At 38.4% G+C, this 15,332-nt stretch overlaps 1 protein-coding gene across 1 annotated transcript in view; it reads right to left on the bottom strand.

The window, feature by feature from the left end:
- gabrg3 (gamma-aminobutyric acid type A receptor subunit gamma3) overlaps window positions 1–15,332 on the bottom strand; it is a 129,204-nt gene that overhangs the window by 78,867 nt on the left and 35,005 nt on the right. The window contains exon 3 of the mRNA XM_066706091.1: window positions 13,975–14,042. Coding sequence (XP_066562188.1) covers window positions 13,975–14,042 — 68 coding nt within the window. The remainder of the gene's footprint in view (window positions 1–13,974; window positions 14,043–15,332) is intronic.

The raw sequence follows: 15,332 nt of genomic DNA on the forward strand, positions 1-15,332 counted from the left end.
TGATTCATCAAGTGCAATGCCATCTGGCTCTGAGCAGACTGGAAAAACAGGTTTCCTTTGTTCTTTACCATGGATTCTTACAAAGCTGTTTTTAAACTCAGATTACTTTGTTTGATCCTTTGCTAATTAATTGCAATATGAATCTGAGCAGGAAAAAGCCAAAACAAATCTGCATTATCAATTCATCACAAAAGTGCTTCATATTGCTATTACATATCACCCATTATCAAACGGGTAGCTACTAGTTTTCCTCTAATCAGATAATCACTACTAGAGTTAGATTTTTTTTCCTGGAAAACTGTGTTAGAAATTTGGTTCCATTCTGCAATTTAATTAATACACAACATGTTTGCAAGGCACTGACATGGTACTTTGCATGTAATTAGAGAATCTAAGGATAATTTTCCATAAGAGGCCGTCAATTATACAGTTATTCATACCCTGCAGTCTATGTGCTAATTTAATAAGAACTTGACACCTTATGACAGTCAGATGTCATTTTAATAAAGTTTTACTGTACCATTCTGTTTGCATGCTTAAAATAACATTGCCTCTCAGTGGAACAACTCAACAGATATTGTTCATTGTTTGATTTTGTCCTTGTGCATTATTATATAATTGTATGACCTGACAATGAGCAGTTCTACAGCTCCAAAGGGACAAACATTGCAGAATTAGGGTTTGTAAATGCAGTTTTCACAATGCACAATGCATGATTTTGTTTCCCCCACTTAATCTAATTTTGAATGTACAGTTCTGTTTGCACCAGTAAATTAATACACATCTAGACAATCTACATGTCGAATGAGGGATTATGAAAAACTAAATCAAAGTTGGATTTGTTACAAATTTAAGTATTAGTTTCAGATTAATTACCTTAAGGCAGCACCTACAGAAGGTGTGATTGGTTTTGTGGCTCTTGAAGAATATCTTGGTTTTTCTTTCTGTAACTGTACCACATCACAAATAACCATAAATTGCATCAGTTTAAGGGGTAGATTCTCATAGGTTGACTAAATTCTTCCGGTCATAGGAAAGGTATACAATCAACTTTTATGACATAGGAAACATAACTCTGGTGTAATGCTGTTTTCAGTTACACCTCACATTCAGAATCTTACATAATTCAACTTTTCCAATTATCAATGGATTGTATTTTTCTTCTGACTCTTCTTCTGATTTAGGCAGATAAGTCTTTCATACCTGGGCTGCATATTTCCATTCTTGCTCAGGTTCACCGTCTTTGTTTTTCACAGCAAAGTTCTATATTCTGTTTCTGTAACCACAGCAACAAACCTCATTGATTCTTTCATCTACTTTAGCATGTGGAGCAAAATCTATATCTGCTTTTCTATTTGCCTAGTAGGAATGAGGATCAAGCCCTGCTTATTATTTTGTATCACTGTTCCACCTTGTTACTTTTTGAGTCCATATTGTCTGTAATCTAGACCTGCAGTTTCCCCCCTCCGCCCCCCTCCCAAATAGATACAATTTTCGGATTGAGAATAAAATCAATTTAACCTTGGCATTATTAGTGGCACCATCAGCACTAATACAAGTTGTGTGACAATACTGGTATCCTGACTACTCCAGGTCCCGTCGCCGAGTTCATAGTACATCCACTTTGCATTTACTTTAAACTTCAGTGGGGAGTAATTGTGTTAGAACGAACATCCTGGTTTTTACAAAATTCCATCGAACTATGACCGGAGGAGGGGGAACACACAGACCCAGACCATTAGAAGAAGGCAGACCTAGTCGGTACTAAGCAGCTCAAACAGCACACTTCATGAGTTGGAAGAAGAAAGGAGCAGCCTAACTTTAGCAGGAGAAGTGGAGGACTCAAGACTTGGCCTTGTGTAAGAGTCACATGCACAACATTTTTTAATTAACTACCATGTCGAATGGGAATGCATCAACAGGACCACATCTCACAAAATCTGCAGAACAGAAAGCTTGCATAACTTGAGATCTCTGCGCTGACAGCTCAATTTGTTTGTCTCTAGAATAACTGAGTTTCCAACTTGGCTGCACAAGTATTGTCAGAGATGGCGTAGATTACATCATCGCTACCCGTCTATGAAATGGGGCTCATCGTGTGTATGAGCTTATTACAGGGGACGAAACCTCTCTGTGAAATCAGTACAGTGAGAAACCTTTATCGCTCTACTGGGTGGGGCTGTGTGGTCCGTGGTTTGAATCTCACACAGGCTACACCTAGTGTAAGCATTATGAAGGGAGAGTGCTGCCGAGTGACACGTCTGTAAACTTGGGATGACAACATCCCTGCCAAATCTTCACTTTCTCTCTAAACAAAAAGCACATTCCCTGTGCTCATTGCTAATAAAATAAGTCTTTCCCTCTTTATCACACCCCTCTGTCTCAGACTGCATCTTCTGATCTCTGTATCTTTCTTCCTTCTTCTCCTCTAACCCCTCTTCCTACCGTTTCTGGCAGCAGTCGTGGTTTATTATAGTTTGGGTTCAACAGCCTAGCCCAGAACAGGACTTGTGTGCAGTCACTCTTCCAACACATCTCAAACATGCCCTACGAACGCCCTCTCTAGAAAGTCCAACTATGAAATATTATTAATCTCAAAACATCAACAACAGTAATAAACTAGCAAACAATTTGTTTAACAGGCATACGTACACTGACAGGGACATACTTAAAGGTAATGAATCTAGTTATATCACTTAGCAATACATCTTAGTTACCAATATTTATTCTTCTGAGGTCAGTTTATATTCCCCAAGATGCAGCACGGTGCTGTTATACAGTGCTGTGTCAGCTGATTGTTGTACAGGGGGATTACTGGTGCTACCTTTGGGTTCCTGTTATTGAGCTCTGCGTTCAAACACCACCTGCAGATGAAATGGCTCCTTTGAAAGAAAAATCTTTATGATTTACAATGAAGGTCAGAAACCTAACTCTAATGGCCAAAGAGCAGCTTGCTGAAGCTTGTGAGGATTAACAGGAGCAAGTAAATGGAAACAAATGAGCATATTCTTAACAACGTAATGGGGTATCAGTTTGTGATGCTTATTCTACTTTGTATTCATGCAAAAGACAGAGAGCTGTTGCAGAGGTCAGTGGTGAAAGACATTTTACAGTTATCCTTCGAGTCGAGAAACCGCCCAGAGGGGGAGGGGCTATGCAGTCAATCATAAATGTATCAAAGCTGCCTATCGGACCAGGGGAGTCTGTCCCCCCCCAGCAGACCCCCTCTTCCGTCTGCTGTAATAGTGGAACACACCCCCCCATTCTTCCTCTTTTGCCGTTCATGACTGGGACACGATCCATGGATCCGTGAGCATTAAACACAATTTACACACACATATATACATATATACACTCACCTAAAGGATTATTAGGAACACCTGTTCAATTTCTCATTATCTCATTATCTAACCAACCAATCACATGGCAGTTGCTTCAATGCATTTAGGGGTGTGGTCCTGGTCAAGACAATCTCCTGAACTCCAAACTGAATGTCTGAATGGGAAAGAAAGGTGATTTAAGCAATTTTGAGCGTGGCATGGTTGTTGGTGCCAGACGGGCCGGTCTGAGTATTTCACAATCTGCTCAGTTACTGGGATTTTCACGCACAACCATTTCTAGGGTTTACAAAGAATGGTGTGAAAAGGGAAAAACATCCAGTATGCGGCAGTCCTGTGGGCGAAAATGCCTTGTTGATGCTAGAGGTCAGAGGAGAATGGGCCGACTGATTCAAGCTGATAGAAGAGCAACTTTGACTGAAATAACCACTCGTTATAACCGAGGTATGCAGCAAAGCATTTGTGAAGCCACAACATGTACAACCTTGAGGCGGATGGGCTACAACAGCAGAAGACCCCACAGGGTACCACTCATCTCCACTACAAATAGGAAAAAGAGGCTACAATTTGCACAAGCTCACCAAAATTGGACAGTTGAAGACTGGAAAAATGTTGCCTGGTCTGATGAGTCTCGATTTCTGTTGAGACATTCAGATGGTAGAGTCAGAATTTGGCGTAAACAGAATGAGAACATGGATCCATCATGCCTTGTTACCACTGTGCAGGCTGGTGGTGGTGGTGTAATGGTGTGGGGGATGTTTTCTTGGCACACTTTAGGCCCCTTAGTGCCAATTGGGCATCGTTTAAATGCCACGGCCTACCTGAGCATTGTTTCTGACCATGTCCATCCCTTTATGACCACCATGTACCCATCCTCTGATGGCTACTTCCAGCAGGATAATGCACCATGTCACAAAGGTCGAATAATTTCAAATTGGTTTCTTGAACATGACAATGAGTTCACTGTACTAAACTGGCCCCCACAGTCACCAGATCTCAACCCAATAGAGCATCTTTGGGATGTGGTGGAACGGGAACTTCGTGCCCTGGATGTGCATCCCACAAATCTCCATCAACTGCAAGATGCTATCCTATCAATATGGCCAACATTTCTAAAGAATGCTTTCAGCACCTTGTTGAATCAATGCCACGTAGAATTAAGGCAGTTCTGAAGGCGAAAGGGGGTCAAACACAGTATTAGTATGGTGTTCCTAATAATCCTTTAGGTGAGTGTATATATATATATATATATATATATATATATATATATATATTGCTTTAGCTATGGATGTACATATAGACATTCATTGTCTTATTAAATTGTATTGCTGTGTCTAACCCCCGTTTATCAGCAGGGTTTCTTTCCACAGCAATCTATTTTTCTTTAAAGGCAAGACCCCATGACCCCCCGCAGCCAGACTGCCAGAGCCTTGGAGAAGATCTTATAGTCGGCACAGAGCAAGGCCACTGGCCTCCAGTTCTTGATCTCACACAGATCACCATTCTTGGGCAGTAAAGCCACCACTGCTCTCCTGCAGCTCAGGGTCAGTTCTGCCCTCGCCAGGCTCTCCTACAGCATGGCCAGCAGGTCTGTCCCCAGTGGAGACCAGAAACTTTTAAAAACTCAACAGGGAGGCCATCAATGCCAGGGGTTTTACCTCTATTAAGACTCTGTAAAGCAGAGTGCAGTTCCTGTAGGGAGAGCTCCCTCTCCAAACCGGCCCTGTCCTCCTCAGAGACCTGTGGCAATGCAGTGTAAAAAGCCTCTGCCGTGCCTGTGCCCTGCTGCAGCTCGCTGGTAAAGAGCTGGGAATAAAACTCCTGTGCCCTCATCCTGATGTCCACAGGGCCACGCATCTTCTGCGCCATCTCCGAGTGCCACCTCACTGCCTCTTTCGCTCTCCTTTTCTTGGGCACTTTAAAAGCCGTGTCTTCTGATCCCTGACTCGCAGTCACCAGCCAGTCCGTCGGACCCCACACACTGGCGGGCTGCTCCCCAGCGTCCGTCAGGGGTCCCCCTCTCTGTAGTTGCGCTCCCCTGTTCAGCCCTGACACTCTGCACCGTGTCTGCAAACGCCCCATCCGGGTCTCCCCCGGCACCTGCTTCCTGCAAGCTCGTCTGAGCCGCCACTCCGCCCTCAGCCGCTCCCCCGTATCACCCTGCACAGTCTCTGCAGTCTGCCTCCTCCGCCCTGGGGCACCTCACTCTCTCTGCTCCGGGCAGTTCTCAATGACATGCCCCTCGCTCCCACAGCAAAAACTGTTCATCCCCTCAGTAGTAACAAAAATCACATAATCATGATCGTCAATTTTAAACTTGAGGTTGATGTTAAGCTCCTCATTCATGTCCTTCAGCACCATGTGCACCAGTCCCCGGAAAGTGACGATGCCTGAGCTGCGGGTTCTGAGACCCCAGGCCGATCCTGTGGCTGGGCAACATTAGCTGCCTGAACTGGGAGAGCTCTCTGTGCAGGTCTTGTATTCTTACACCCAACCACTTCTCCCACCGCCAACACACACTGCTCTAGCGGACAGAATACGTCAGGAGTAAACCTGACTCCATGACACCTAGTCAGTTTTTCAAAATCCAATCCCAGGGTATCACCCCCCTCTGAGGGGGCCATAACAGCCCCAACAAAAACCCCAAACCACCCGCGCTCATTCCCAGCATGCACTTGGAGAGAGAGAGAGAGATTTGTGTGTGTATGTGTATGCAGCAAATATGAGAGTAATTTATTCTAAGGCATATATTTAATGGACCAGATAAGAGGTAGGTTTGTCATGTTTCTCGTTGCACCAAAGAGCTTTATTCTGGAGTTTTAAAGAAAACTCATCAGTTTATTCCCCTGACTATTAAATATAACACCAGAAGAGCCTACACTGTCAACCTAAACCACAAAAGAATGGATTAGCATAACCATTAAACAGCTACAGTTAAAACAAACCTAACGGACTAAAGCAACATTTTACCTCACCGATTTTGCAGAGGCTGAGGTTTCTTCTTTTCTTTAATTTAAAAATGCATTGCTCTACTACAGTAAAACCTGTAATTGATCTCCCTACCTATGGCCATGTGCTCAACTACTACAAGCAATAAGGAACCACAGATACTTACTCACATCCTTTGGATAATGATTAGAGATTACATCTGAATTAATCTGTGCTATGCTGTTATGAATACAATTTGCATTTATTTACTTAAGATCATAAGTGGATGTCCCCCCTCTTTAAAACAGAGGTTGTCTCTCTCATACAATATACTATCTAATGTACAATACAAATTCACAACTATTGGATTGAAGATTTTCTTCCTACTAAGATCACATTAAATATGTATTTCAAAGACAGCATTTTCATATTAAAGCATGGTACCTCTAGCACAAACATATACGTCAATATATTATTAATTTATTTACATTTGGATTCCAGTTGAAATTAATTGATCTACATATTGTGTCTCCTGCTCTGCCATTTCAGCTCCTGAGTGGGTGGACCCCTAAAGGGATTATACTGCAGATGGGCTCCCACAAGCTGAAGCCGTACTCCTGTAAAGCTAGGATTTCCTCTGCTACACACCGTTGCCTAGGACACAGAATGACCCAGACATTTAAAAATAGCATTCTTCACGAAGGCACATTAAAGCTGTCTTTCAAACTTAGCTTTACGAACGTGGAGATGCTATTGTTTAGCAGGGCCATCACATGTGTCTTTGGTGACTCATTTACAACAGAGTGGGCTATAGGAGTCCCATTGTTATCTGTATGTAAAATAGTGAGAGCATTTCACAGTATTGAGCAACGGAAAACCGTGGCTAAATAAAAAAAGTATTGAAACTCAAGAAGTGTTTTATAACTGAAGAAATGAAAGAGACAGCGTATGTGGCTTGACGAGAAACGGTCACTGAAAGAAGTGAGGAGAGAAGCACAGTCATGAATTGCATTTGTACAAAACATCTGGACAAATTTACAAACACAAACATGTATGCCAGCTGCAGAGGAATCCGCTGATCACTCGAATTAAGTTAGATTGTGTTTAAATCACCTCTGTTAGCATCCACAGTAGCTACATATGACCAGCATTGTGCTAGCAAATAGATGAGACTCTAAACGGTCTCAATGGTGCCCTAAATCTTTTTATTCTGAACTGTGGTGCTGCCCTGCAGTGCAAAAAGCAATGACTTAATACCTATAGTGAGATCTAGAAATGCAACAGTTCATCATACGGTGCACTGGTACTTAAAATAACATTTTCTGATACTGTTATTACTGTTACTAAGCAATGTTTTAAACTACGATTTATTTTTGGCAAATTGCAAAGGAATCTAACCAGCTCTAGCCTAGCTCAGCCAAAGTCCAGTCTGATCCCTAGAAAACACCAACAAGGTGGAAAGAGAAATGAACATTAAACACAACTTTTCTCTAAATATTGAACTACCAAGAAATAAATGAGAGGCTATATCCAGCTCTCTATTCAATGGCCACTTGCTACCAGCAGTGTCCTTCAGATGAATCTCTAATTCCTGGTTACTCTAGGACTCTTTATTATTTAATACATATATTATAGATAGTGACAATGTGAGCCACACAAACGAGAGAGAGAGGAGGAGAGAGGTTTCCATTAAGGAAAAATAAAAATACAATCTGGGGAATGAGCTTATATTTGCACTTGGAATTCAACCCACAATTCTTCAATTGTCTTTGCAGAAATTGTTATGACTACTAAAGTGCAGTCCCCACTATTATTATGATTATTTTTCTTGCTTGCCTTTTCTGGGTAAGGAGCTTCTCGAATGTTCTTTTTTTGTATTATCTCTGGCAGACATTTGTGGCAGATAACAGAAGGAATTTAGTTTTAATAAACCATTTTTCGTTCTGTCTGAAGGTTTTCTGTAGACAACTGAATCATGGCAATTCAAAATGAATAACTGCAATGATTGTTTGGAAGTCTAGCTAACAGTTCTGTTAACACAATGTACATTCAACACATACTTCTCTAGTCTGTAATGGAGTCAATGTAGCTTTCTGTATGTTTTAGTATTATTATTTAATTTTCTGCTTTATATAAGACAGTTATGAATTCTTATGATATTCCTCAGTGCTACAATTTGAACATATACAGTAAGCAATTTATAGATATAGATGTAAGACGTAAGATTTTAAGACCAAAACACAAAAGCTCCAAACCATTATAATTTGAACATGTGTACAATATTTGAAGTTAACATGGGGGTGTGGAGGTGGGAAGGTACTTGTAAAATATGCTTTCACTCTGCTTCTCAGGTAAGTTCATATTATTGAGAAGAAGATACAAACTAGTAACGAAAGTATTGAAAGTACTGAATTGTGAATTTGTATAGGTTCTTCATTAAATACATTACAAGGATGTGCTTTTATGTAATATTAATTTTGAGGTTGTTTAAAAAACACACAGCCCAATGTCGAAGTAAACACAAGAGACCTATTAATAGTCCATATTACGTGAACAAAAACTACCAAGTCGACATATACTAGTTTGCTTTGTTACTCATTTTTGCTTTACCTTTCCCTGGTAGTGCTGTCAAATGAAGTGCTGTCATTAAACTGTGTTACAAATGCTACAGGACAGATCTGACATGCATTTATTCTTTCTTTGGTTCAAGTTTCACTAAAAACTGAATTTTTCTGTCAGCTTTTTTTTTTCTTGTTGATGTTTTTTATTTTGTCTTGTAAGAATATGATTTTTTTTTTTTAAGACATTTTGAAGACAACTAATACGCCCTACCTGTCACTCAGGCCTGGCCTTTAGTATTGTGCTTACTCAGTAAGGACAATCCTAGAACCTGGTGCATTTCACAACCATGTATTTCAGTCTTTTTTAGTATGACACCAAGGATGACAGTCAATGTTTTTCCTGTTGTCAGTATTAATTTCTCTTTAAAGTCTCTATGACAGATGTTTGCAAACACCACTGTTGAATCAGCATCTGCTGCCTAGTACCGGTTTAAATGTTGCACTACATTTATTTTCTTACCAGTTTTGAGGTTTGGCAATCTGAATATGACAATATTTTGGGATTTATTGAGCTCAAGATGTGAGGATCACATTAATATCAGTGGCTGATTCATATAAATAAATGCATAAAAGTGATCCTACTTACATGACATTCGCATAATGCCAAATGTATTGGGACAACAAATAACACAGAGACCTGGGCACAATCTATCATTTGTTATCGAATGTAGGTGACCACATGGACTCAGCCTCCTGCAGTCCATTTTCTGATAATTATTCTACCATGCCTCTCACAGAAAAGTGTGTAGTTCCTACAAAACAATCTCTGCACAACACTTTTTGTGATTTATATATAAAAAACACATACACAAGCACGCTTTCAAATGTATGTTATTTGTTGATGGGGGGAGGGGGGAACTTAGACTCTGAACTAGTTGTCTTGAAAAATAAGTAGACACTTCTTCCCTCTACTGTATGAACTTGAGTTCAACATAAGTCACATAATCAACTCCTCACCCAACCCACTGTCACTGGCACAGCGTGTTATTACTAATTATGCCACAGCTCAGCTAATGGTTTAAAAAGAGTTGTAACACAGAAGTGCCTATTTGAGTTTTCTTCTAATGCATTGTGAAAGCAGATGTGTGGAGAGTAGGTACAGCTGTATCTTTTATTTGCAGAGAGTAGAAAATATAACTGGTTTATTCAGTGTACAAAGAAGAACATTAAAAACGAAACAAGAGGAGCACTCATTCTTATCACCTTCAATAGTTATTCATACAATTGAAAGCTGATTAACTATTTCTAACAATAATGTGTCTTTCTTTTCATCTCTATATGTAGCAGAGAGTCTGATTGCGTCACCCTCATTAATGTCCCACTTTAACCCTAGATTTCATGTCTTTGGTGAATTAGATCAATACAAATTTAACTATGCATTATTGCATTAATGACCTTCTCAGAGAAAATGTAAATGTCAGAAAATACATAAAAAGATGTTATACAGATATAGTAAGAAAGCAGAACTTGTTCTCAAACTTCATTCATGCACAGATTTTGGATTGATAATCTGCACAGTTATATAATATAATTGCACATTCAATTAAAAATGACTGGTGAGTCGAGACACTCTGTATTGTACTTTGGATACAAACTATTTATAAATGCAAACAACTTCAGGAAAAGTGCATTCTATCGTATGTCTAATACATATTATTTATTTCAGAGTATAATTATTTATTGTTTTTTTATAAATTCATGTTTTCATATATTGATACATTTGTGTTTTCATGGGTATTTCTGTGGCTAGTACTGGATCCTGAGACACATTTATGTATATATGTATGTATGTATTTATTTATTTACATTTTTCAAGTCAAACCTTCATAAATATTTCAAAACTGGATTCCTCTGGAGGAAAACAGTCACTCTCCAAATTTCCAGGTGTAAAATATATTTTCCAGGAATGGGAACTTTGAGACAGAAAACCTTAGAAGTTGTGTGGATTAGAAAGTAAGATGAATAATGAATCAAAAACCGCTTCTATCATCAGACACAAAAGATAGAATTGTATCTTCCCTAGTCTATCATGCTATTCTACCACTAGGACCCCTCATCTGGTTTGAGTCTCTCAAGAATGTTTCCTTTCCAACAAAATATTGACCTTAAGCACAATACCAGACAAATCCTGCAATTTAAAATCAGGAAAAGGAACATAATTGGCACAGTGATAAACCTCATCGCAATCTGTAGGATGAGGTGGACAGAAAGTCGAAATGAAGACTGCAACAAGCACGATGGTTGGATGCGAGTAAAGCTGGACAACAATAGGTTGTCATCTACTGATGAACTTGTGTGACAGGATGTTTAAATTATGCACAGCTCTCATTTCTAGATGTATACATGTATTCTGATCAGAACATTTAACAGTAATATAATGACAGGACAATCCAGTTTCGTTTTCTTTTACAATGCATTTTCACATAAATTAAAACTTATTGGTTGTGATTCAGTTAGTCTCAGTGCTGAAGTGAAGTGCTGTACTACCTTTAATTCTATAATATAATCAAAACCAAATAAATGCCACAGATCTTTTTTCCTTAAACGGTTCAAACTTAATTGATTGGCTTAGCTTCCAGAAAATGCATAATCAGTTAGATTTTTCTTGATTGTTATAAAAACACAACCCACATTTTGACCTGAGCACATTTTTATTAGGTTTAAGTAAGAAGAAGTGTAAAACAATCATATGGTCAGGGTCTGACATTTTTTTTTAATTCAGGTGCCTTGAAATTGTACTCGCTCCCCCAACTTTTCACTTGAAGTTTATGCATGGTTATAAACAGCGGTGCACAGGGAGAAAAACAGCCCTGGGCACTTGGGTGGTCCTTATGTCGGACCATTTTTGGTACAGCTTTCAACAATTCATGTAGCATTATGAAATCCCACAGCCTGGATTGGGTTAAAGCCCTTAAAAAACTTGGCAGCAGCAACCTAAAGACATCAGTCAATACAAATCTCTATGAAACATTATTAGACCAGACTCTACAAACTTTTAATAAGGTTTGGGATAGAGGCATTTAAGCAGAAAACTGGCATCATCAATCACTCTTGGCATCTGGCCACCAATCTAGTATATGACAGCCTTAACAACTACAACCCCCCCAAAATCAGCAAATGATATGAAATTGCATGCGCCTCTGTAAATCAGATATCCCTGTACTAGCTTTACCACTCTAGTAAATAGGATGACAGATACTCATCATTCAAATACGTCTTTGAATCCTCCTAATCTTTAAGGATATCCTCAGTTAAAGCCCCAATACAACTAGATTGGATAACAGGAAGAGTTTTTGTTAGTAATCACCCGTGTTCCCTGTTCAACACGCAAACATGAGCGTTTGTCCATTTTGTCATTTTACTGAAGACACAGCCACTCAATTCACCTCATCAATGCGAAGGAACACCTTGCAATGTGATCTGATAAAATCCCAACAGCCAGCCTCTAAACCTGACCAGAGTGCCACCTGTAGCCTTTAAGATCTTGACCTTCCCTTGAGAGCAGCCATTGCCTTGATTCAAAAAGCCACGTGATGCTGAACTTGAAATACAACCCACCAAAGGCGTTTTTAAGAATCAAATTAACTTCACCAGATACCACTTGTTCTCCTAAGCAATGGCGGGCGGCATCTCAGAATTCAGTGGCTTAATGGAGCATTTAAATAATATATATATATATATATATATTTAATGGAACATTAGATAATACAGGATGATTGTTATTATTATTTATATTATTAAACAATATAATATCAATAATTTACTGCTCATCGCTCTACTACAGCTTACAATATTTCCTTTAAAGTCATAAATAAACTATTAATTATTCCTCTTCAATCAAGATAAAACAAAAGATGTAACTTAGTATTCACTACTTCACATACTGTAACACAAGTTTAAAATGCATTGTTCTTGTTTCTGATTAAATTAATGTACATATCACCAGACACGGTATTTATCAAGCTTAGAAATGTAGCTATAGTTTTTTTATTGAAAAAAGTAAAAAACACATGGAGCATAGTAATCACTTTCTGTATTATGTTCCCACTGCCATATAACAAAGGCTTTCTCTAGCAAATAAAAAAATCCAGATAGAAAACAAATGCTGTCTTACATTATAAAAATGGACTGCAGTGAGAATGAGTAAGTTTTTAAGAAAGTGTTTTTATTTTTAGTATGGAGACGATCAGGCATTATCATTAGATTTTTAGATGCAAATGATATTGTGATAATGGTCAGTACAAATATTCACACACATGGATAAACGCAATGTTATGTATGGGAGCAAAGGTTGTGCATCGCAGCAATGGATAATGTAAATAAACTGATATGCATGCCTGTGATATCAGAACATAACAGCTTCTGAACTCTCTCATTCTCCCGAAGGAGACCAACTCTCACTCTCATGGTGAAAACCATCCCGCAGAAAACTCCAAACCTGCAATACGCACGCAAGAAAACTCGAAAAGGAAAAGGGGAAATCTCCAAAACAATGAAACCTACAAATGCCTATATATGTATTTGATTCATGTTCTGCTTCATACTACCTGTGTGACATTTTTGCTAAACTAAACTGCAGTTCAGAGTGTGATTTCTTTAGCTGGCGAACCCTATTGCATATCATACAGACATTATATAAATATACATAATAATAACAATAAAAAAGCAGACTGGAGGAAAATCACACAATGGCTGGGTCCATGTTGAGACGTGGTGAGCTGAGCTCTTAAAGTCTCTCTTCTGGCTTGAGGTCTATCAATGGACCCAGCCATTGTGTGATTTTGCCTCATTATGGATAATAACCCCTAAAGTATACCACTGAATAAATATCAAAGCACCCTAAGTGTACATGTAGAATAAATAGAGCATCATAAACACATTTCATTGAAATATAGCCAAGGATATGGTATAAAAAAATAAATAGGCTGGTGAATGACAGCTAAATATATAATGGCAGAGATTGTGGCCATTTAATGACCAACCTCTTGAGTTTCCTGTTGGCCCAGAGCCCTCCCCTCCTGTAAAACATTTACAATAAAACACTGTCACCCACAAATACATCACACAAATTCTGAAAAAGCACTTACCATGTTTATTGATGACACAGGGCCAATGCTGTTAACATATATGTCAACATCTATGACAGTCGGTTTTACTGTAACAGAAAAGAAACAGAAAATAGGTGTTAAAATACAAAAAAGATGTGACTCGTGAAAACCTGATTATAAAAATAATGTGGTACGGCATTTGCTCCCATCTTCCCAGGATGCCATATCACTGTAAAACCTTTTGCCCTTTCAATATTGTCAGGGATCTTCTCCTGTAAATGCCACACATAGTAAAAACATTTTTTCACCCCCTATAATTAAATCACATACTATGACTGAATTTCAATGAATTAGTATATCACTATCAATGTATGTATAATATGCTAGTAAGTTTTCAGTATTTTTTTACTTTTTTCCAGCCGGAGACATGATTTAATCCATAAATCCTTGTTATATTATATTTTTTGTTGCTATTTATTCAGCGGTATGCATAAATTGGGAGGGCACTGTATATGCCATCATCATCGGCATATATCGATCCACTGTTGGATAAAGGCCTCCCCAAGATTTTTCCACTTGCTTTAACTTCCCTTTTCCATGTCACGCCTGCAAAGTTGATTATTTCATCTACTCGTCTTTTATGTGGTCATTTTCTAGGACTTTTTTCATCTCTTGGGATCCATTCAATAGCTTCCTTTGTCCATCTTTGATCTGTTCTTGTTCTGTTCGTATCTGGCCTATTGCCATTTTAACATTTAACATTTTTTCACTCTAAAAATATATATACTACACACACACATACACACACACACAGAATCAGATTTACTGCTACAGTCAGTATCAATGAGGGTAATGAATACTTTTTCAGTTTTCCTCTCAATTTGATCATTTTCCAAGTACATATCCTGAATGTAGTATGTGTTGCCAGCAACTTGCCCACATGCAAGCAAAATATTGGCAAGAACTTGTTCAAAGATATCCTGCACATAACTAAATATTGTACATTGTGCAGATGTTTTTAAAATCAGCCAACTGCAGTTCAACAGGTCAGATATTGTTATGGTATAAGGAAAACATTAAGTAGCCTGTCTTGTGTCTGTGTCTATTTATTTTACTAATTGTAATTTTTCCTTTTAAGCTTTACTTTGATTAGAATTAAGCCATGTTCAAGCATGCTGCTATTGTTCAAATAATCTGTTTAGTTGTCACTACATAAATAAAATTAAATACATAAAATCATGTCAATATTGAGTCAATCTAGCTCTCATGATAAAACACGAACATGAAACATGAAAATGTTTCTAGCTCTGTAAATCTTTTTCTTTTGTTATTTACTTTTCTGCTTGTTGACAATATTTATCTGAGACATTTTCTTCCCTAAATAAAGTATATGTCTT

This window comes from Amia ocellicauda, chromosome 6, assembly GCF_036373705.1.
Source record: "Amia ocellicauda isolate fAmiCal2 chromosome 6, fAmiCal2.hap1, whole genome shotgun sequence".
Taxonomy (NCBI): Eukaryota; Metazoa; Chordata; class Actinopteri; order Amiiformes; family Amiidae; genus Amia; species Amia ocellicauda.